Source organism: Protopterus annectens, chromosome 3.part1 (genome assembly GCF_019279795.1).
Source record: "Protopterus annectens isolate FY-2018-M chromosome 3.part1, PAN1.0, whole genome shotgun sequence".
Lineage (NCBI taxonomy): Eukaryota > Metazoa > Chordata > Ceratodontiformes > Protopteridae > Protopterus > Protopterus annectens.
This window is the reverse complement of record NC_056732.1, coordinates 668,905,769-668,930,185: the sequence shown is the minus strand read 5'-3', so window position 1 is coordinate 668,930,185 and position 24,417 is coordinate 668,905,769. Positions and strand designations below refer to the sequence as shown.

The window sequence follows — 24,417 nt, the reverse complement described above, 5'->3', positions numbered from 1 at the left end:
GTGTATCTGCATCCTGAATTGTAACTTTAATCTGAAAATGTAATGTTTACTATGTAAAGTTGGAGCTTTTCTCCCTGGGCCTCCACTGAAAACGGGTTCCTGAGCCCAGTGGACCCCCCCCCCCCAGTCATCAAACTGAAATAAATAAATATTGCTATGCCGTGTACATGGAAGGGCTACAAGTGTTATCCTCTGGGTGGTAGTTGGCTGTTAAACTAAATTCTCAAGGGAAGGAAATGCCCATGGTAGCACCTAACAAAGACATTAACTTTCTTATCCTTTTCACTGCTATTGTGAGACTCCTGTTTTGTGCAAGCATTGACACATTCCATGTGTGCAATGGCATGTCAGTTGGTTCTTTTTTCCTGTCCTGAAAAGTATTTCATAATTTATGCAGAGAAAAAAGGCCACTGGGTTATCCTTCTGATGAACCCTGGTAATATGATTGCTATGTTTACTCTTTGGAATCATTTGGATTTAAGTCTTCAATGTGTATTTGAAAAAATATCATCTCCTAAATGATTTAATCCTTCACAAGGCATTCCATAACTGATTCTTGTGTTCTCTGTTTAGCCTAGTATACAACTCAGAAATCACATCACTTGACAGTTATAATGTGGACATGTTAAAGAATTTACTCTTCTGCCATTTTTGCATCCATGTGCTGTTAATTCCTGATTTTATGCATTAGCTCCAGATGTTACATATACAGCAGATATTTCATGAACTTCTAGCCTGCTAATATACCAGAATAGTTATTTCCATAATAAGTGTCCAGGTTGTTCTTACAAATATCTGAACTAGTGCTTGCTTTAATGTAATTTGGTAGTCTGGTCCATTCATCAGCTTCTCTCTCAGAGAACCAATTAGCACACCTCTCATTCATTTATACTGTTCTAAATAGGGTGTCTGAGGAGTCTGTACTACCTTTTAATAACTGCAAACATTCCTAGAAGTAGTTGTCTCTAAATGCTCTGTATACCTGAATAAAGTACCCTCATATATGTATATATATCACAGAAAGTGAGTCACAAGACAAACAAGTGCAAAAACCACAACAGAGATGTGAGGAAAAAGCTCTTCCCAGCGTTAAGCTAGAGAACTGACTTCACTTCTTTGTTATTTGTGAAAAATGAAAAGTAAAAACACTTAAATGTTACAGTATTAAGCAACAGTAAAAAAAAAAAAAAAAAAGCCCAAAACTTCATTAAATGCAAAAAATGTTGTTGCTCAGTACCAAATGCAGTAAGTTAGAAATTAGGATACTCTCACCTGGGAGAGCTGAGGTTTCCTTCATCATGGAATCTCTCGCAGCCTCTATACACTAGATGTGGGGTAGCATGGTAAAGAGTGCCTCTACATCTATAGTCAGCAAAAAGAAATAGTCATGACTGGAACTGATGTAATTTTCCTCAGAAAAATCAGTGTGTGTCCAACAAAAAGGAGTTCGCTCCAATAGCCGAGGGTTTAACATGATATTCCAGAAAAATTGTTGCTGGTTTACAGATGCCACCTTTCCATGATACCTCAGGCCTGTATGGGGGGATCATGAAGATTCTTGTGAGGCTTGGGAATCCCAAACAAATCTAGGTAGCTTAGGATGGAGTACTGCTAAGAAATAATGAAGTCTTCCATTGGTAAGGTCTTCCTCATAAAGCTGTTGCAGGGTGCCATATATGTTAAATGCTTAAGTAACAGACTCGGTGCTGACTTTATGATAAAAGTCAGTGTTACTAAGCATCCCTTGTTAGTGTCAGTAACACATATGCCCTCCTCCCTTGTCAGCTTTCATGAACCAATGGACTTTATCCAAGCTCCTATCTCTGAGGGCTTTAGTTTCATCTGTGTTCATACTGTAAAACTTATTGAGGCAAGCTCTACAGAGGGCTCTTCTGATGCCTGCCTCACATTTATTCTCAAAATCAGTCAGCGTCGGATTAATGGTAGGGAAAAATCACTAGTATTTTTCCATTGTACCCTGTTCTTGTTGTTATTGATGGTGATTTTCACTTTATCATGAAAAAATACTTGCAAATTCAGCTTCCGCATACACAGCTTTAAGTCAATGATATTGTTTACCACAGTACTTCAGTCATGTAGAATAAAAGTCATGCCTTTTTCCAGGACATTTCTTTCTACAACAGACAGGGGTTTAGAAGAGTGGTTACAGACCTTAGTTTGGGTTTGGGAATCATGTTGCTGGGTAAAAGGTCACGAGCCCCTTCAGCTCTCTCTTCCCTTGGTAGGAGCAGTCTCTTTGCACTCACAGGGGATGACAGCACATTTCTTGGCATCATCAGTTGGCATGAACTACCAGAATATTATGAAGCCTCAGATAAGTACCCCATTATGGACATTTTTTCTATACCTTATGTGAATGCCCCTTGTTCGTGATTAAAAAAGTTAACAACTGCATTCCTTATGTGAATCAGATTCCTCACAAAGATAGGCCCACAGCATACCATTTCTAAACGTCCATTCTGAGGTAGGTTTAATTCCAAAGCTATTAAACATAAGGCTGAGTTCCTTCAGCAAGATTTGGATTCCAGTAGGGCAGGGCCTTTGCTGATTCCTAGGCCATTATCCCTAAGAAGCATAAGGATAAATGTCCAAGAAGAAGGATGTAGGGGACACCAGTGACATTTCCGTGACTTGGGTTATTGTCACTGATGCAGGTCAGGAGCCTTTGCATCCCTCTGATCTGACACCTGTTAGGCCTGAGGCTCAATCTCACTACAGAGAGCTTCTGAATCTTCCTACCACTAGACCTTTGGTGGTCTCTGCAGTGCATATTGTCTTGGACGATGTGTTTGAAAAGATATCATTACACCCTGACTCCCTTCACCATGCTCCTGGGAAGGCTAACTGCTTCTGTTGGATGCTGGAGTTCCTGTAAGCACCTTTATAAAAACTCAGTGGCAGACCCTAGCAATGCTGTCTACAAAATCTACCAAGGGAGCCAATGGATATTCATGCAAGAACCCCTTACAAAACAGAAGAGAAAGCAGACTGCTGAACATGTTTAAGAAAACTTACATTTCACACAGCCTGGTAATGAGGGCTCTCAACTGCCAGTACCACATGCTCAGGCACCTTGAGTCATTGTGGGAACAAATTAAAATGAAGGTAGAAGGGATTCAAGACACCAGCATCCAGAGGGATATCCAGGACCTATGTAATATCACTACCCAGGAATCCAGACACACACTCAAATGTGAATAGGCTGCTTTAGATGCATTATACAAGTCGGCTGCCATGGGTCCAGTCACTCTGAGACATGCCTGGTGGAGGACTAAACGTCTGTCAGACCAGGTAAAAGCTGAACTTCTTGATGCCCTTTGGACATGGAGTTTCTTTTTAGACCGCCAAGAAAGGGAAACAGATGAAGTCTGTTATAGAATTTTACCTGTCTTCCACTCCCAGATGTGCTTCCAAGTCATGGACCTTTCTACCTAAACATGAAAAAACAAAACACTGTAGGGGAAAAGGTCAAAACAACAAAGAAAGTGGCAGACTGAACAATGTTCAAAAATCTGTGCCCACTCAGGGAAGTTGTTGTAACTATTCCTAACACCTCCCTCCCCCCACCCCCTGCCACTTGGCAGGAAGACAAAAAACAAGACAAATGGGTATTTCAGATTTATAAGGAATGGCTGTGTCATCCAGTATTGGAAAAAGCTCCATTTTAGGGATTCCCCTCCAACCAAATCACAAGAAAAACTTTTCACCCATTCTGAAAGAAGTATTACTTCAGGGGTCCATTCAAAGATTGCCCCCAGAAGAAGAGTGCAGGGTTTTACTTCCACCTTTTTCTTGTTCCCAGGAAAAAAAGGTCAGAAGGCCTACTCTGGATCTTTCAAGAGTAAGCAAGTTCCTAATGGTATAAAAATTCAGGATGTTAACCCCTCAAAGATTAATGCCCCCTTGTCTTCCCAGGGGCATTGATGGTGACTCTGGATTTAAAGGATACCTGCCTGCACTTATTCAGGCAGGGGGATTGCATTACCAGTTTTGCGCCTTTCCATTTGGCTTATCAGCTGCTTCTAGATTCTTCATCAAATGTCTGGCAGCAATCATTGCTTTCTGCAGGACCCAAGTGGTACACATCTGTGCTTACCTTGACAACTGTTTGATTCAGGAAGAAATCTCCCAGCAGCTATTCAAATCACTATGGATTGGTTTTAGAGGATTGGTGTTGCCCTTGGCTTCCAGGAGTCAAAGGCCCATTTGGTGGCTGTCATAGACTCTGCTCAACAGAAGACACATTCACCCTCCTTTCACAATATGTCTATGCCCCAAGCACTCCATCATAACTGCAAGGGAATTCCACATGGCCATTTGCACTATAATTATCCCCTTGACAAAGCTACATATGAGAAAGTTGCAGTGATTCCTAAAGAACACCTGGGCTCAGCATCAGCAGTCCCTGAAAGATGTGATCCCTCTGCTCCCATGCCTAAAAAAGGAAGGAAATTCTGTGGTGGGAGGAGAGTGTTTGTGCCAACCCAGGTGCATATATCCTCTTGCCAGTGTCAGAACCGACCCTGAGAACAAGCATCCCTTGCAGGACACGTCTGGGGTGCTTTAGAGTTCAAGGGATTTGGGGAAGACAGCAAGCAAAGCAACACATTACCTTAAAGGAAATAAAACCAGTCATCCTGGCTGTGAAAGTTTTCAAAGACAAGCTGTCACCAGCACCTCTTTAAACAAGGACAGACTATATCTCTGTCATGTGGTACATATACAAGGCCATTCATACCTCCTTTGCAGACTAGCTGTGTATCTTTGGCAGGTTGCCTAGCAACTGAACATAACACCCATAATAACGTACATCCCTGGTCAGGACAGTCTGCTTGCAGACTCCTTCAGCAGAACTCTCCTGGACCCCAAAGAGTGGATGTTGAAAGCAGAAATCTTTCCAGACCTCATATACCACTAGGGAATACCAGAGATGGATCTTTTTGCATCAACAGAGAACAAGCAGCTAAGCAAATTCTGCTCAAGAACCCAGCAGAGGGGGTCATGGAGAGCACACACCTCATTCAAATGGACAGACCTCTTTCTGTATGCTTTTCCATCTATACTCCTTATCCCCATGGTGATACACTTTGCTGTCTTCTGGCACAGACAACATGAGTTCTCCCTTCTCCTGACCCTCAGTGGGGGAGGGGGGGGGTCAGAACATTCCCACCACTCATGGACCTTCTAACCCAGAACAAGGGGTCTGTCATACATCCTAATCTAAAGACTCTCATGCTAACAGCTCTGAAGATTGAGTAACAAGTCCATCCATTCTGTCTTACTCCCAGAATGTCTTATCCATTCTGAAAGGGGCTAGAAAAACAAATAGTAGAAAGTCATGTATAGCAAAGTGAAAAAGACTTTCTATCTGGTGTCAGTCCAATGGTATTGCCTATTCTCAAGCAAATCAAAGGAATGCTCGAATACCTCTCTTGTCTCTCCAAACAAACTGTTATTGAAGCATCAAGGTATATACTTATGCCATCTTGGTTCACTTCCCAGTTTCCCCACCTATTTATTCCCACTCCCACATGAAACAATTTCTGAAAGAGATAATACACTTCAGTCCACCCAGAAAGATGCCTGACTCCTCCTGGGACCTAAATGTTGTACTTTAAAGACTTACTCTGCCACCCTTTGAACCAGCAGCCTCAGCAACTACTAAGCTGTTGATGTGGAAAACAGCCCTGCAGTAAACTGTCACAGTAGCTTGGCATGTTTCTGAACTTCAAGCCCTTATGTGCAAGGAGCCATTTTTAGACTTCCACATTGACAGAGTCACTCTGAAAACCATTTCCTCCTTTATGCCTAAAGTGATCTAAGAAATTTCTTTGAATCCAGCCATTCACCTCCCTGTGTTCTTCCTAAATCCCCAAAACAAGGAAGAGAGGCTATTGTCTTCTGTGGATATACAGAGTCAACTAAGATTATCCCTCTACAGTGCAAACTTCCCAAACAGATCTGACCAGCTATTGGGTAGTCCTTGCAGGGTGAAAACAGGAGAAGCCATTTAACAAGCAAACTGTTTCAAGATGGATTGCAAACTGCATCTCTTTTTGTTATTTTCAGCATGGAAACCCCTTCCTGACAGGGTTGTAGAACACTCTACCAGACACAAAGCTGCCATTACTGCCTTCTTGAAATCAGTGCCCACCACACAAGCCATTCTAGAGGCTGCCACATGGTCCTCTGTTCACACCTTCTCCAGGCACTACCAACTTGGTCCATCTGTAGGGCAAGAGCCAGACTCAACTCTGCTATTGTGCAGAGCCTGCGTCCCCTAAGATTCCTGTCCAAATACCCACCTAGAAGCTCTGGGAGTCTTCCCAAGAATCAGTACTGCAAAACTGAGTATAACAACACAGTGTTTTTCTAATTTAACATAATTATAGATGTTCAAGTAGATAATGTTGCAGTGCCCTTTCCTGTCTTCTCATTACCTTTGATTAAGGTGGCTCCCCTAATCCTACTCTTCATTCCCACCCCCTTCTTTTCCTGTCTGTTAGTTTAGGTACCATGGTCCCATAGTAGGGCTGGCTGGAAAGGTCATGCTTCATATTAGGACCATCAGACTTCTTAGTCCTGGGACAAGAAAAACCTAAAGATATTGCCTGCTGACGCCCTCTTTCATACCCCAACATCCATATATCCACAGCGGAAATCCACCATCTGAAGGATGGAGAAAGACTATTGTATTCAGGGCAGCTACAGGCTTCTGCATTGCAAGAAGTCTCAAGAATAAGTACTGTAACATTGATCTAGGCGTAGGGAATAAAGGTGACGTACAGACACACATACTCAGAACAACTTTGTCATCATTGAACATCAGTCTGAACTCCTTTCTGCTGTGCTGATTACCAAGATGTGTTTCATATAAGTGCCGCACTGGGGTTTCTCTTTATCTTTCTTTTTTGTTTAGTGCTGTTGTGTTCATGTCATCCAGAAAGGGCAAATGTCAGTGTGGCAGGCAAATTCCCCATAAAGACACTCACGACCAGTGTCTTTTTTGGTTGGACACTTCTCACAACCATGTGCAGTATTCTGTCTACCAGGTTTTTGTCCCTAAGTCCCTGTGCAGTCATCTCTCCTCTTTACATAGAGTTTTCAGCAGCATTTTATCAAAAAAAAAAGTTAGTGTATGTTGCCAAGGTATTGAACTCCACAGCCAAATAAGATAGGGTAGTGTTACCCAGCATACCCCAGTCCCAGTATTACAAATAACAGAAAACACTGACTCAACAGTTAGAAAGCAGAAGGGCTAAAGACTAGATTAATTAAGTCCTGGCTTAAGTTAAGGAACAAAAAATCCTACCCTTTCCTGTCCATAGTGCATGTCTTAAGCTGTTGGCGCAAGGTGGTATGGCAGAGTCTTCCTGTCTTCAGGGTCAGCCATCGACCAAGAAATGGGACAAAAAAACTTATGTCTGATAAGGCTGGTGTCCAGCCTTCCCTGGAAGTCTGTCTGGAGGCTAGTGAAAGCCCGGAGGATCATCCTGTGATTGCCTCGAACCCCATCAGAGGCTAGCATGGATCCAACATCATGCAATGTCCTCAAAGGCTTAGCAAATGTCTGCTCCAGATGTTGAGGGGGAACCTTGGCTGATTATATCCAAGGGAGATTCTGCAGATCTTAGGGAGGAGATCCCTGTTAGGCTTATTGAGTATCACCAAGGGTCTGACCCTCCAAGGGTGTTTCGTGCAGACATTGTGCAAAAAAAGAAAGAAACCCAAGCATATTTGCCATGTAGTCAAGGATCCCAAGATGAATGACAGGATATTACTCAGAGTTATTCAATGCTGTAATGGCTTTAAAGCCTTCCCAAGGGGTGCCTATGCCTAACCCTCCTTGTTATTCCACTCTTTTTAAAGACCTAGGGAACTAGACTCCTCAGATGAGGATCTGCATTCTGGGGAAGAGTCTCTGGCATGCTCTTCTTAAATTCCTTCCCTCCCTTGGACTATGGTTCAGAGTAAGAGGATTCTATTACTCAGATTCCCCTTTGGAGGAGCTCTCCTTTGGGGATACAGTTACCCGAATGATGTAATGTTTAAATGGGATTGCTGTCAACTCTCTGATATTCAGAAAAAGTACTATGATCTCTTCCAGATGGAGTCTCCTAAGCATTCTGTGTTTCCCCCCAGTTTTGGCTGCCTTTCTGAATACCTTTTTCCACAGCTGCTGTGGCCCATGATTCTCAACCCTCTATTCCTGAGAAAATTGATAGATTTTACAAGGTGTCTGATAAATGTAAATTTCTTTATAAATGCTCTTCTGCTGATCGTTTTCTAGTGTCTGTCTCTTTTGACAAACCCTCCTTGTCCTTGCCCTCTACTAAGCTGCTTCCTTTAAATAAAGATAGTAAGGCCATGAAGAGGCTAGGCAAAATGATTTGTACTGCTGCCTCTTTATCCATTCAGGCCATCAACTAACAGACTTCATATGACCAAGTGTGTTTGGCCCTCCTTTCTCAGGTTTTCCAAGTGGTTTCTGACCTCCCTGACTCTGAGGGGAAGACTTCTGCCCTTTTTTTGTCAGGTTGTACTTCTCAAGTTGCTCTCCACTCTATCAAATGCAGCTGAGGCCTCCTTCAGGTTTACTGCCTTTGGTTCTGTTACAAGGCATTACTTACTCTTGGCTTTGTCTTCAGGCTTCACCTGATAACATTAAGGCCAAACTATTGGCTGCTCCTTTGGATAATAAAACATTTTTTGGTGCTGCTGCTGGTGAACTTTTCAAGTCTCTTCAGGGTAAGGGTAAAGCCTTGCAGGAGTTGAAGCATATTTTTGTTTCTCCAGTTCCTACTTTTCAGAGGAATTACTCCTCCAAATCATCTTTTGTTTGCAAGCAGTCTTGCCCTCCACCCAAAGAAAAAAAAAGTTCTAGACATCTGCCTCCTGCTTTTCTGGTTTCTACTCAAACCCCTACTTCCCAGAAATCTACTTTTCAGGATAAACCAGGTTCCACTTGACTGTTTGGCTCTCCTTTCCTTTTCCACTTGACTGTTTGGCTCTCCTTTCCTTTTGCCAGGTTTCCTTATCCCTCCATCTTTCTCCTTCTCTTCCAAATTGGTTAAACATCATGACAGACTCTTGGGTTATGTCAGTTATTTGCCCGGGTTATTTCATGGTGTTGAAATTCCTTCCTCACTTTCTGAGCATCCTTCAACCTCCTTGGAAACAGCTTTCTCTTTTCCTAGAGGTGCAGCACTGTTCAAGCTGTGCCTCCTACCTAGGTAGGGAGAGTTTTTTATTCCAGAATGTTTTTGGTCCCAAAAAGGAGGGGACTTTGAGACCAGTTCTGGACCTTTCCCAGCTCAACACCTTTCTCAAGATTACTTCCTTTTGAATGTCACCTCTTCATACCCTTTTTCCCCTTCTCCTACCCCAGGCTTTTCTGGTCTCTCTGGAACCCAAGGATGCCTTCCATCATATCCCCATCCATCCATTTTCCTTGGAAGGAGGTTTTTCTGTATGCCTTCCCTCTCCTTCCTCTGCTTCTACAAGTATTGTATAAGATAAGGCAGGATGCTCCCAAAATCTTGCTAGTGGTTCCCTATTGGCCCAGACAGCATTGGTTCCCCCTTCTTTCTCACTTTGCCAGGGGTGGTCACCACAAGTTGCTTCACCCGGTGGACCTTCTCACACAAGACAAGGGGTCCTTGCTTGTCCACTCTTCAACTGATGGTGTGAGTGAGAAAGTTGTGATCCCTTTTAGGAATCTCTTTTTCTGAGGACATGCTTCGGGTCCTGCAGGAGACCAGGAAACCCACTACCAGGAAATCATATATGTCCAAATGGAAGTGATTTTCTGTGTGGTGCCTCTCTCACCATCAGGATCTCCTATCTGTGGAGGTTCCTATAATTCTTTCTTATTTGTGTGATCTGCTGCATGCTGGGTTAGCATATTCTTTAGTGAAAGCTCACCTGTCTGCAATTTCTACTTGTCTGCCCTTGACTCCTCCTCTGGTCTCTAGGTTTGAGGTCAAGCTGTTTATTAAAGGCATCCTTCATATCAGACCTCCTGGAAAGCCAATTCCACCTTCCTGTGACCTCAGTTTTCTACTTGAAAATTGACACAGGCTTCTTTTGAGCCTGCTCCTTCAGCTTCCTTGAAGCATTGTACTTGGGAGACTGTTCTTCATTTGGCCTTCACTTCAGCTGAGAAAATGTCTGAACTTCAGGCCCTCATGGCGGTTCCTTCTTTCTTAGCTTTTCACAGACACAGGGTGTCTCTTCATACTGATCCTTCTTTTATGCCCAAGGTGGTCAGGTTGTCCCTAAATCAGTCTATTTATCTTCCTTCCTTTTTACCTTCTCTGCAGTCTGCCAGTGAGGCTTTTCACTCATTGGATTTGCATAGAAAGTTCAGATCTGAAGTAGGATATTCATTTGTCTGCAACCTGTGGGTTATGGATCCGATATCGGATCCGAACCGGCATGGTTTTCCAGCTATGGATCCAAGCTCTCAGCTCCTCCCCTCACCCATAATGCCCTGCTCTACCCTCATGACCCCAGATCTTGTTTGCCGCGCTGGTAACTGGATGTGGGTACATAGCTCTCAGCTAAGTGAACTCTTTTCTTGTTTAAAAATAGAAAATTTTTTGATTCTTTGACTAATTTTGTGTGAAAGTATTAGGTTTCCCGTTAATATAGACTATTTTGAGTTTATTTTAAGTTAAAGTAAATAATTTTTATTCCCTCCTCGCTGTTGTAGAGTGTGTGTGTAGGCCTGTGTGTTTTTTGTTGTTTAAGTTACTTTCTGTAACTTTAGGTATTATAGATTATGGCTGACCATCCTAAATCTATATTTTCGAAATGCTCCGAGTGTGGCCATAAGCTCTCACCGGCTGATGGCCACACTCGGTGTGTTAAGTGTCTTGGGGTTGAACACCTCACATCTGGTTGTTCCATTTGTGCAGGGTTCAACCCCAGGGCACTGAGGGAGCGGAGGTCCAAGCTGGTCTTGGCGGGTCTTTTACCGCCAGACTCGGCTCCGGCCTCCGCTCCTTCGGGGACTACTGTGCCTGCAGTTGTTCCCCCTGTGGCACCCCCTCCTGCTCCTGGGACTCAAACTCCCGCTTCTGGAGAGGAGAGGGATGCTGCAAAAAAGGACCGGAGGGAGAAGCACCACAAGCGGCGGGCCGAGACCTCTGTTTCGGCCCCGCCAGCCAAGCGGGCTTCTCCCCCGGCTCCGTTGTCGGTTCGGTCTCCTCCTTCTCGGCTCCGGTCCCCTGTGTGCATCTCACCGGGTCCTGAGGAGGAGGAGACCCGATCTCCGTCGAGGCTATCGAGGAGGCACTCCAGGCCTACCTCGGTAGCCTCTTCGAGATCTACCCATAGCCTTTCTGATGCTGATCTGGACCGGATGATGAGAAGGTTCATCCAGGCCCAGATGCAGATGGGAGTGCTCTTGCCTCCCCCCCCTCCGGGGGGGAGCTCAACACCCTTTTTTAAGCCTATTGCTCCTTCTCCGACCCGCTATCCGGGTTCGAGCAACTGGAGCCGAGCAGCTTCGAGCCGGGGAAGGTCGGAGCCGATAGTACTTGGTACCGGACCCGACCCTGCCCTCGAAAGTGTGTCGGACCCGATCTCTCGGAGCCTGGATCCGAGCCGGATCCGGGGATCAGTGCTCCTTCGGCGCCGTCTGTGTCGGAGCGCACTGTCCCTTCGGATCCGAGTGCTTGGCGCCGGCTCGATCCACTCTTCGGATCCGAGGGGAGCCGATTGTCGGATCCTTTGGTCGAGGTCGGCTCCTTCGGCCTTTGATGTAGTGGAGAGGGCTCTGTTGAGGGTCTCCGGACCCCGGCACTTGCTTCGGCTCCGCCCGCCCTCTGCACTGGGCCAGGCTTCCACCATCCGGCCCCTGGGACAGCCCGCTTCTGTGCCCCAAGTTGCTCCTATGGAGCAAATTGCTGCTGAGGACTCCTCTGACAGCCCCCAGAGGAGGCCCTCGCATACGCAAAGGAGGCACATTGACTCCCGAGTCTCTCACAGAAGACACGGACTTGGAGGAAGGGGAAGGCTCCCCACGGTCACCCCCGAGGATGTCTCCTTTGGAGACATCATGGAAATGCTCCGTATTAGGGGGGGGTGGTCTGCCCCCAAGTCTTCCTCGGACGAGTCCGTGTTCTTGGAGGCATTTGAAACGGGCCCGTCTACCTCTTGGGTGTCCCCCCCTGCCGACCCCCTGGTGGACCTTATTACCACCAGGGCGTGGAAGGAACCGGACACCGTGGAGCCAATTCCCAAAAGACCGGATAGGATCCTTAGTCCGCCCTCCGACAGGACCCATTGGAGTAAGGGGCCTCCTGTAGATGCCATGTTGATGGCGGTGGCCACAAAGAGGGAACGGGCTCAGGAGAGTCCCTCAGTCCACCCACCGAGCAAGGAGTCTCGGATGATGGACCGCTTGGGGAAGCGGATGTTCAGTTCGGCGACCTTCTCGGTAAGGGCGCTGAACTATTTGGCACATGTTATTCGGATGCAGCGAGATCTTATTAAGGAATACGCTGCATCCCCCCCTGAGTCCATTTCGGAGGAGGACAGAGTTCTGCACTCCACCAAAATGGCCACTCTTAGGTCAGTTACAAATACTTCTATGCGGCTACTCTCCCATGCAACGGAGGGCGCCGCTAGAGCTGCGGAGACAGGACTGGTCACTAGACGTCAGGCCTGGCTCCGTCACTGCGATTTTTCTGAGCCCTTCAAGGCGTCGTTTGCGAACGCCCCTTTTGATGGTTCTGCTCTGTTTGGCAAGACCGTTCGCGAGACGTTGACCCAGAGCGAGAAGGACGGGAAGACGCTGTCTGCCGTCGGAATCCGCTTCTCTGCACCCCAGAGGCCCTATTCTAGGAACCAAAAGGGTCAGAAGAAGATGTGGTTCCGGAAGTCGCAGCAGTCCCAGCCTGCTCCGGACAACCAGTCCTTCCGTGGCAGAGGAGGACAAGGAGGACGCCACCCTAGAGGCAGAGGGGCTCCCAGAAACTTCGGGTCCAGGGAACCTTTCTCTGAACGGCCCGCGCAGCAACCCTGAGGGGTTGCCCGACTGCTCTACTCTAGAGGCAGTCGGGGGACGTTTTTCGGGGCACCTAGCGGCATGGGAGTCCATAACATCGGACCGCTGGGTTCTCCAAATCATATCCAGGGGATATCGCATTCCTTTCCTTCACCTTCCAAAGTTGAAGTCCCTCCCAGACGTCCCACCCGGTCAACGGGAGGCCGCTTTGGCAGAAATTGGCCATCTGCTAAAGAAAAGAGCCATCCAGCCCGTTCCCCCAGACCAGATCGGATCAGGGTTCTACTCCAGATTCTTTTTAGTGCCAAAAAAGACGGGGGAACTAAGACCAATCCTAGACCTCTCTCTCTTGAATCTGGCAGTCCCCAAAGAAAAATTCCGAATGGTCACTCTGCAATCTATTCTCCCCCTTCTGGGAGAAAATCACTGGATGTGCTCGATAGATCTCAAGGACGCGTACTACCACATTCTGATGGACAGGCGCTCCAGGAGGTTTCTCCGCTTCCGGCTGGGAGCCAGTCACTACCAGTTCCGGGTCCTTCCCTTTGGTCTCACCACAGCCCCCAGGGTGTTCACCAAAGTACTAGCAGTGGTAGCGGCCCACCTGAGGCTTCAGGGGGTGCAGGTCTTTCCCTACCTGGACGACTGGCTCCTTACCGCCCCAACAAGGCATCTACTTCTCTTGTTGCGAGACTCCTTTCTCCATCTTTCTCCATTTCTTTTCATCACAATAAATACAAAAATGTCCAACCTGGCCCACACAGCTCTTAGATTTCATAGGGGCCAGACTAGACACAAGGAGTTCTGAGCCTTCCTCACTGCGGACAGAGTTCTAAATCTGCAGCTCCAGGTGCGGGCCATTCTCCATTCAAGTTCTGTTCCAGCGGAGTTGGTCCTGAGGGCTCTAGGGTCCATGGCTTCGGCTATAGCACTTCTTCCTCTTGCCAGGCTCAATATGCGCATTCTGCAGTGGACGCTCTTAGTACAGTGGTCATACCTTGCTCTCCCCATGCATCATCCCATAGCGATCAGCAAGGCTTGCAAGCGGTCCCTCTTGTGGTGGCTCCATTCCCCGGATCTCCACGAGGGTCGCCCATTTTGTGCTTCTCCCCCTCTCGCCACGGTGACCACGGACGCCTCCCGCCTCGGGTGGGGGGGGCACTTTGCGGGCCGGACAGTCCAAGGCACGTGGAACGATTCAGAGACCTTACTGCATATCAATGTTCTAGAGATGAGAGCAGTGCTCTTAGCGTTGCTAGCACTTCAGGACTTTCTTCCCTTGGGAACAATTGCGATTCAATCGGACAACATGTCTGTTGTCTGGTACATCAACAAGCAAGGGGGAACAAGGTCTTACCCTCTTTGTCGGGAAGCCATGAGAGTTTGGGAATGGGCAATCTCCACCAATCGCTTTCTCATAGCAACGCACATTCCGGGCCGGTCCAACATCCTAGCGGACAAGCTCAGTCGCACCATTCTGACCCCTTACGAGTGGTCTCTCAATTGTCAAGTAGCGGAACGCATATTCGCACGGTGGGGAACCCCTTCTTGCGATCTTTTTGCTTCTCCCTCAAACACCAAGTGCGACAGTTTTTTCGCTCTAATACCTCCTCCCGGAGGTACCCCAAGAGACGCTCTAGTGCATGCTTGGCCACCCGGTCTTCTGTATGCCTATCCACCCTTGCCTCTGATGCTGCAAGTTCTTCAGAAAGCCTCTCGGGTGGGTTGCAGAATGATTCTCATTGCTCCATTCTGGCCCCGACAGATCTGGTTCCCCTTCCTAAGGTCTCACTCGGTGAATCCTCCTTGGATTCTAGATCCCATCCCGGATCTGATATCCCATCCATCCTGCATTTCTCCTCCGAACCTGGACAACCTGAAGCTGACCGCTTGGCTGCTCCAGTTCCACTCTTGATAAGGACTCGGTATTTCTTCACGGTAAAGGCTATTTTGGTGGCGGCTCATAAACCATCCACTAGAAAGGTTTACCGAAGCAAATGGAAACGTTTCTCTGTGTGGGCGGAGCGGCAAGGCCTGAATCCCTTCACGGTTCCTCTCCCTGTAGTGCTTGATTTTCTAACCTCTCTCTTTAATGATGGTGCCAGCAGTTCCACAGTCAAAGTTCAACTGGCGGCAATTTCTCACTATCACATTGGTCAAGATTCTAATCCTCTTATGTCAGCCAAATTGTGTAAAACATTTCTTAAAGGTACTTTTCTTCTCAGGCCCCCTATAAAACAAGCAGTTCCTCCTTGGGACCTTTCTTTGGTCCTACAGGCCTTGACCGCTCCCCTTCGAGCCCGCTACGGTGGATCTTAAGTTCTTGTCCTACAAGACAGCCTTTTTGGTAGCCATTACATCAGCCAAGAGAGTTTCTGAACTTCAAGCTTTATCAGCTAAACCTCCTTACTTGGTATTTCATCTGGACCGTGTCTCCCTCAGGACCAATCCGTCCTTCCTTCCTAAAATCGCTTCTGAAGCAAACATCAATCAATCCATTAACCTCCCTGTTTTCTTCCCTAAATATGAAAACAAAGGTGAATATAAGCTACATTCCCTAGATGTTCACAGGCAACTTAGATTTTATCTCAACAGGACAGCTGGTCATAGGCAATCCGACCAGCTGTTTATTTCCTTTGCTAAATTCAATTTGGGCAAGCCAATTTCTAAAGTTTCTCTGTCCCGCTGGATTTCACAGTGCATTTTATTGGCTTATCAAGCGTCAGGAAGGCCCGCACCGGGGTGTTCATGCCCATTCAACCCGGTCAGTATCTACCTCGGCAGCCTTCAAGGCTAGGATTCCTCTAGATGATATTTGTGCAGCAGCCACGTGGGCTTCATCCCATACATTTATTTCCCACTATAAGTTGGATCTTGCATCTAGGGGTAGAGCATCCTTTGGCTCCGCGGTGCTCCGGAATATCCTTCCATGATGGCCGCCCAAGATTCAGGTAGCTGGGGACTCTGTCCCACAGGTTGCAGACAAATGAATATCCTACTTCAGATTTAGAAGTTATGTACTCACCATAACGTTCCATCTGAGTAGGTGTATTCATTTGTCTGCAACCATCCCGCCCTCCTATCCCCCTGGCCTTTCAGTTTCCTGCATATTCTTTGTTACCCTTTTTAGGGTATTGTTGCTTTGGCAAACTCGATCTGAGGTCATGAGGGTAGAGCAGGGCATTATGGGTGAGGGGAGGAGCTGAGAGCTTGGATCCATAGCTGGAAAACCATGCCGGTTCGGATCCGATATCGGATCCATAACCCACAGGTTGCAGACAAATGAATACACCTACTCAGATGGAACGTTATGGTGAGTACATAACTTCTAATTATTTGAATAAAACTAAAGTTATTCACAAATCTGAGCATCTTTTTGTATCCTTTCTTCCCAGGTCTTCGGGTTTGGCTCTTTCTAAGCAAACCATCTCTTCCTGAATTTCTAAGATAATTTCTTTTTGTTATTCTTTTCATGGTAAATTTTCTTTCCTGTTCAGTAAAGGCTCATTCTACCGGGGCTGTTGCCTCTCTTGTGCTGCTTTTTTTCAAGGGGCTGGATACCAGCTCCATCTTTGAAGCTGTTACTTGGTCCTCTATTCCTACTTTAATTAAGCATTACAAGTTAGATATTATTTCCCAGGCTAAAGCTGGCTTTGCCAGGGCTATCCTGAATTGGGTTTCTGGAGAGCTGTTCTGTGCCATCCTCCTCCCAGGCTTCCTCTTGAGCATTTATATGCTCCCTTAGGTTATGAATACTGAATCAGAGATATGGAAGGGCATAGTACAGTTGTGTAAAATTTTACCATAACTCTAGATGTCCTCCTCTTCACAGTTTCAGTATTCGCTCCTTCTATCCTGCTCTTTCTGCCCTAGCCTATTCTTTCTTGCCCTCCTGGCTGAGGAGCTCTTCTCTTTCTTCTCCTTCTGGATGCACGTCTTTCCTTCTCCCTAGGGACATTCTTTTCCTCCTGGGGCTTTTCCATTTCTGAGTATGTGCTTCCGTACATCCCTTTTATGTCCTCTGCCTTACCTGGGAGAGCATATGTGTGATGTATGATGCCTGTAAGTAGTAAAGGCTTTGGTGTACTGGCTGGATGTTGGGCTGTCCTTGGCGGGAGATCCCTTAGGTTATGAATACTGCAACAGTGAAGAGAAAGACATCTACTGTTAAGGTAAGATTTTACACAACTGTACTTTGTGTCCACCAAATGTAGGTAGGGGTTGGTTGGGAGAAATGGGTATGCATTTTATGAAATGGGGAGGATTGATTTCTGCATTCCTGTTGTTCTCCCTCATTTCTTGCTTCTCAGCAAATTTTCATGCAGACACACCAGTGCACATACTTGTAGTATAGTGACCTGTAAGATCCTGCTTCATGATCCTTGGAGTCTTGGCACCTCCATAGACTGTTCCAGTCTGAGCACTATAAGTCCTGGAGCTGTAGCAAGATGATTATCTCCACCTGATAGACTTGAACGCCCTAGAATGATGTTAGTAGTTTAGAATGTTTGGCAAAAGGTCAAATGCAAAAGGTTCTCCATTTCAGACGAGAGATATCCCTTTCTTCCTCACTATGTAAATCATTTTTATGTGTAAATTGTAAATATGTAGCATATCTCAGGGTCTTTTTCTGATTTTTAGTTGCTGTACAGACAGGGAACAGGCTTCCATCATATCTGTGTTTGTGTTTGTATATGTGTGTACCTCCTCGCTTCAGACCGTCTTTTTGTGTTTATGTATTTGCGTACCTCCTCATTCTGTAATTTTTTTACCTGTAAATATAAGCAGTAGATGATTTGTGTAGAAATTTCTCAGGCACTTTATTTTAATCTAGACGTTAGTTATTCTGCAGTTGTTTTTGTTTTCCTCTTCAATACATCTTTTCCTACTGGTGAAATTGTAAATGTCTGTGTAGTGTATAATCTTGGTCTAACCTAAGTTTTATTTGCCGTACTTTCACATTATGGATATGAGTCATACCTGTAAATTTTTCCATGTAAATGTAAATTATAAGTGGTTGTGCAGCATATTTTAGGCACCTTTTCAGGCCTTTATTATTTTGCTGTCAACATACAGGTACCAGTCATGCCTGTATGAGGGTGTGGATTTTTCTGTAATTACATACTTATATGTGTATACACTACCGCATAGTTTTCTTAAGAATGTTCACTGTATGTAACAACTAAAGTGCATGTTGTAGTTGCCAGATAAAATGTAGAAACAAAAAATAAGCTGCATTCTTCAGTGAGTTATGTTGGACTACTGTCCTTTCACGTGAAAGCATTATCTTCTTAATAGCATAATTGGTCCTGAACATCACTGAGCAAAAGGACAGTAGTATGTTCTTGAAAACAGTGCACTAACATTGTTGGTTAGTTTTACCAGCATGGTTAATTGTGAGTTTTGGCCAATTCATCAAAAGAAATACTTGAAAAGAAAATAGTGTAAATAGAGAATATATCCAAACTCCTAAGGTAGAGTTTACCCCAGAGAGGATTATATTAAGAGTGGGAGTGTAGGAAGCACAGCCACTGTATGAGAGGAAGGGGAGTTGCCCCCTTAAAAAAGAAAATGTTTGAAGTTATCAACTGGGCTTTTGATCCCTTCTTGTAGTCCGATTTGTTGTGATCTACTCAGTTTCATAGACTGGGTAGCAGTGCTATTGTGAACTGATTAGGTGACTTTTCTGACTTGCTAACGAGATTTTTCTTTTTTTAATTTAAGGATATAGTGGTAGTGAATGATCGCTGGGGAAGTAACATTCGATGCAAACATGGTGGATTCTTCAACTGTGATGACAAGTTCAGCCCAGGCACACTTCAGTTTCACAAGTGGGAGATGTGCACTTCCATTGACACGCATTCTTGGGGATACAGAAGAACAATTAAAGCAGCAGAACTTCAAAGTGTAAAAACTATTATAAATGTAAGTACTGCATACAAAACAGACTATATAAATTATCTGGTAATTTAATTCAGAGGTATGGTTAATGATAGAGTAAATGAGCACTGTATAAGAAACTACAGTAGAGTCTCTGTAAACCGGAACTCAAGCAACCAACACTCCTAAGCAACTGGCAAAATCACGTTTTGATTGGCTTGTATGCCAGTATGCAACCCAATCAAAAATTGCAAAGCAGAGCCACTTCTACTCACTGCAAAACAGCCCCCTCCCTACATCATATTTACAGCACTACTACCCAGTATCCCACATTCATGCTGTGTCTACCAGCTGCTATAACCTCCCCTGGACTTTGACTGGAGCTGGTTGTACCTAAGGACATCCTGGGGCTCTTGACCATCCACATTCCATTGGAGGGATTTTTTTGTTGTAATGCCCTACCCATTTTCTACACACTTAGTCATACATTTGCCAACCTTGTCCAAGGGCTACCTCCCCTCATTTGACTACAGCTATCCTTAGGAAGCATTATCAGAAAATGCCCACCCTCCCTGCCAACTCACTGGATGCCCAAGATGCTAATAAAACTAGGGTTGCCTGGGCCATAATCAGTGCTTTATCCCTCTACGCCACTGCACTGGCTAACACACACTGTGACAGTACTTTATATAGTTACAGGAAAAAGATGTATGCTAATGTGGAGAAGATGCATTTAATAGGTGGAGTTTGTATTGAAGTAAAAAGGATGTGTCACAGTTTTATCTGAAGAATTCTCATGCTTAAGCTGAACCATAACGTAAATTCAATACTGAAGTACTAAACTGGATAATGAGCTACTTTACAGATAAGACTTTCAAATTTTGCATTGGGCGACTTCATATCGGGTATTCCACAGGGTTTTGTACTGGGACCCTTTTTTTGTCTTCTCTATTAATTATTTTACTTTAGTTATCCATCTTGACTCTTTAAATCTGTATGCCAGTGATATAATTATGTATCTTGTCGGACCACTCCGCTATGCATGTTAAGGACCTACTACAGGTCGACTTTTCCATTATGTATCAGTGCTTTACCATTAGCGCAATTAAACTAAATGTGGCAGAAATAGCTATGATGCTGTTTGGGTCACATCAGAAGCTTAAGGGCAGCAGGTCCATTAATATTTATGTCCAAAAAAAATCAAAAGATTTCTCAGATTCAAATATGTAAGTACCTGGAGGTTCTTCTGGATCTTAATCTCTCATTTCCTCTTCATACGAAATAACAGGAGAGGTTAGCAGTAAGTTTAACGCCTACTACAAACATGTCTAACTCCAAAATCTCTGTGTGCCATGGCCACTAATATGCTTATTCCTTGTGTTTGGTATGCTGTCCCTGTAATTACCTTAAACTTCTCTACAACATCTCTACCATTCATACTACCATCAAGTGCGTTTTCAGGTTTGTTAACCTTTCCACATTGTTTGAACATCACTGTGTTACATTTGATGGGCTAAATGGCTGCCAGTTACTGCTTGGGCCACCATGTTGTCACATTCAAACTTTTATCTAACTACTGTTGTAGCCGACTAGCAAGTAAGCTACATTTCAGAACTTCCCCATGTGATCCCAGGGATAAGAGTGAAAAATCAGTCCGTTTTTGGTCTTCTCTATTCAGGCCATAGGGAAAAGATGGTATAGCAAAACACTACTTGACAATGGAATCATTGTAACAGTACACACAGATTATCCTTTGTTCAGGAAAAAAATTATTAGCCATTTAAAAGAGCAACATTAATATGGTTACTTTCTTGATAATGACTAGTTGTACTGCTTACCTTTTTTAGTTCTATTAATTTTCATTATTCTAGGAAGCCTTCTAGCTTATCAGTGGGAGTGGTAAGCATCAGGTAGCCTATTTACCACAAGAAGCATGGTCCCTGTCCCAGAAGTTGTAGCTATTGGCTGTTTGAGCAGTTTATTTCAATCTCTTTCAACTTTCTGGATTGAAAGCTACACTTGTGCCTGTTTCCCGCCTTTCCTATAACTAGCCTAGAGTTGCTGTATCCAAGATTGTTAGTAAGCTTCTGAGCCCCCAAGCCTTTCTGTGTTGGAGGGAAGCCTTCTAGCTTATCAGTGGGAGTGGTAAGCCCTAGGTAGCCTATCCTCCACGGGAAGAGTGAGTTTTGGCCCAGAAATTGTAGTTTATTTGGCCGTTTGGGCAGTTTTCCATCTCTTTCAACTTGCTGGCTTAAAAGCCTACGTTTGTACTTGTTCGCTGCCTTTCCTGTAACTAGTCTAGTCCAGGTACAGATTTGCTGCATGCAGGACTCTTTGTAAGCTTCTGAGCCTCCCAAGCCTTTCTGTGTTGGAGGGAAGCCTTCTAACTTATCAGTGGGAGTGGTAAGCATTAGGTAGCTTATCTACCATAAGAGAGCGTAGTTCCTGGCCCAGAAATTGTAGCTATTGGCCTTTTGGGCAGTTTTTTTCCATCTCTTTCAACGTTATGGTTTCAAAGCTGCACTTGCGCTTGTTTCCTTCCTTTCCTGTAACTAGCCTAGTCCAAATACAGAGTTGCGGTATCCAGGACTGTTGGTAAGCTTCTGAGCCCCGCAAGCCTTTCTGTGTGGGAAGAAAGCCTTCTAGCTTATCAGTGGGAGTGGTAAGCATTAGGTAGCCCGTGTACCATGAGAGGAGAGGTTCTTGGCCCAGAAATTGTAGTTTATTGACCATTTGGACAGTCTGTCCGTCTCTTTCAACTTTCTGGTTTAAAAGACCACATCTGTGCTTGTTTCCCATCTTTCCTGTAACTAACCTACTGGGTAGCACTAGAAAGCCTTAAACTAATACAAGCCTTCTAGCTTAGAAGAGAGACTTTGGAGTGATTAAGTACCTGTTTTCTGTACTTTCTTGCTGTACTTAACTGTTTTCTGCCTAAACGCAGATTTTCCAGCATTTATTGTGATTTAAAAGCTTGTTTTTATTAACATATTGTACTTATTTGACTGCCTGCACTTTTAAAAAAGTTGTTTTTTGTTTAAATAATTTGTTTAACTGTTGTAGGTCACACACTAAAGTGCGATAGCCTTTTCTGATCTTTTGTAGTCGTTTAAAGCTGTTTTAAGTGTATTTTTTACTGTTTTTGCCTTATCTTTTCAAAAAAACAAAACAAAAAAAAAATTCCTTGTTTCCCGACTTTCTAAGCTAGTATAGTCCAGTTATCAGGCTAGTGCTGAATTCAGGGCTGTGATACTAGTTTCTGAGTTGCCCATATCTTACTTGGATAGAAGGAAGTTTCTCCGTTCACCTGTGAGAGAGGGGAGCTTTGAGCAACCTATCTGTCCCTGGAGGAGTGGTTCCAGCCCAGAAGTTAGTAGTTTATTGGCCATTTTGGACTAATTTCTATCTCTTTCATTTCCCTATTGTAAAAAATGCGTTTGCACAGTTTTGTGCCGGGCAGTGCTGGTTAGCTACGGTTAAATTATTCCTGGCTCCACTAAGTCTCCTCTTCGGTTTTTCCCTTGAAACTAGTCTAACTCTCAAACTAAGCACTCAAAAAACATCTTACAGCCCAGCACTTGCTCAGACCTAATAGCAAGCACTAATATACCCTGACACTGATTGCCCAGCAGGGCAAGACTCTTTATTCACCCCTCACCAACCAAGCGACTAAGCAGCTCACCCTACTATTCAGGCATGACCAAAGGGCAGCTTTAGGTGCACTCTCCAGTCCAGCTGGTGAATCTCAGGCAATGTTACAACTGCCTCATGTACACAGACAACCCTCTCCTCCTACCACAAAACACTAATATATGCGAGAGATGCAATTATACAGCCAAACTGGAAGCTAAGCTGTCTCCACCCAAGACTGGAACAGACAGTCAAGAGGAGAAGGTTAACACTTGCACCACAACTTCAGCTGCACACATACCTACTAAAACAGCACTGCCAAAAAATACACATAAATACACAAAATCATACTCAGAGGCTCTAAATAAAAACCTGCAAAAGCATCAGAGACCTCCAAAGCAGACACCCAAACAACCTGCACTTCCCGTCACAAACCAGATAACACATAAAACACAAAATCAGTGTGCCACACAATCACAGCCCTTAAGGCGAAATAACATACGTAACACACTAGTAATAGGTGACTCTATAGTCAGGCACACTGACGTCCCACTCACTAGGCTGGACAAGCAGAAGGTTACTGTTATCTGCCTGTCAGGAGCCAGAATCCGCCACATAACACAAACACTCAGGTCACTCCAGAGAAAGTACAAATATGACTCTGTCATTGTTCATGTTGGTGTGAATGACCTGAGACATACCTCCCTGGACTACATGAAAAGAGACATGGAAGAGCTCTCTAATCATGCAGCCCAGGCTGGTAATACCCTGACCCTGAATAGCATCCTGCCCTCACCAAGAATGATACCTCAGTATAAAGAAAAAATGATCAGTTTCAACAATTGGCTAAGCTTCTGGTGTCATTCAAATGGGATCCAGTGTCTGTCAGCCTGGGATGACATGCTCGACAAGCCGTGTTGCTTTGCAAGAGACGGCTTGCACCTGTCACCCCTAGGTTTTCGAATACTGGCCAAGGCTCTTCCTGCCCCCATAGTGCCTTTCTTAGGCAAGGCTCAAAAGTCAAACCCACCTCCGTAAACAGCACAATTAACAAAAAACTGAGGGTTATGCTACTCAACGCCAGGAGTTTAAATCTCAAAATGCATGCGCTCGAAGCACTCCTCAGTATGGAGAACGTCGACATCTGTGCAGTAACTGAAACCTGGTTCAAGACTCCAGAGAGCACCCCAGCACTACCGGGCTGCAACTCATACCAGACATTTCGGCCACAGAACACGGACCGAAACACAAAAGGAGGGGGTGTATCCATATTCATCAAGGATACCTACACTTCCAGGTTAGTGGTGCAGCATGATACCTCTGAGATAATCCATGTGCAACTAACATCGGGCAAATCTGCAATGCAAATTGTGGCCTGCTACAGATCACCCTCCATGACCCGGGACTACCACTCCACCTTTTTGGAGACACTGGAAAACATGAAGGTCCTACCGAACACCCTGATATTGGGTGATTTCAATTACCCTACCATTCACTGGGAAAACTACTCGAGTACAAATTTCTAGGCCCAGCGCTTCCTGGAATTCATCAAATCAAATGCCCTGGATCAGCTGGTAAACTCCCCTACCAGAGGTGAAAACATATTGGACCTGGTCATCACCAACATGGGCGACAGGTGTTCCACACCGGCGGTCAACCTGTCATTGGTTAGATCAGACCATAAACTAATCACTCTGGATGTCCACACCCCACCAACCCCCCCAACTAAGGAAACCACAGTAAAAAAACTTTTCTAAAGCAAACTTCACCTTACTTAAGACAGAGGTGGTAAGTTTCACAGCCCCCACGCTAAAGGATAACGCTGACCAAGATGCAGAAACCTTTACAAATGCACTCTGTGAGCACCTACA

General features: G+C 44.9%; 1 protein-coding gene across 1 annotated transcript in view; it reads left to right on the top strand.

The window, feature by feature from the left end:
* LOC122798247 (tissue alpha-L-fucosidase-like) overlaps positions 1-24,417 on the top strand; it is a 348,960-nt gene that overhangs the window by 231,908 nt on the left and 92,635 nt on the right. The window contains exon 5 of the mRNA XM_044067037.1: positions 18,761-18,961. Within this exon, the coding sequence (XP_043922972.1) occupies positions 18,761-18,961 (201 nt within the window). The remainder of the gene's footprint in view (positions 1-18,760; positions 18,962-24,417) is intronic.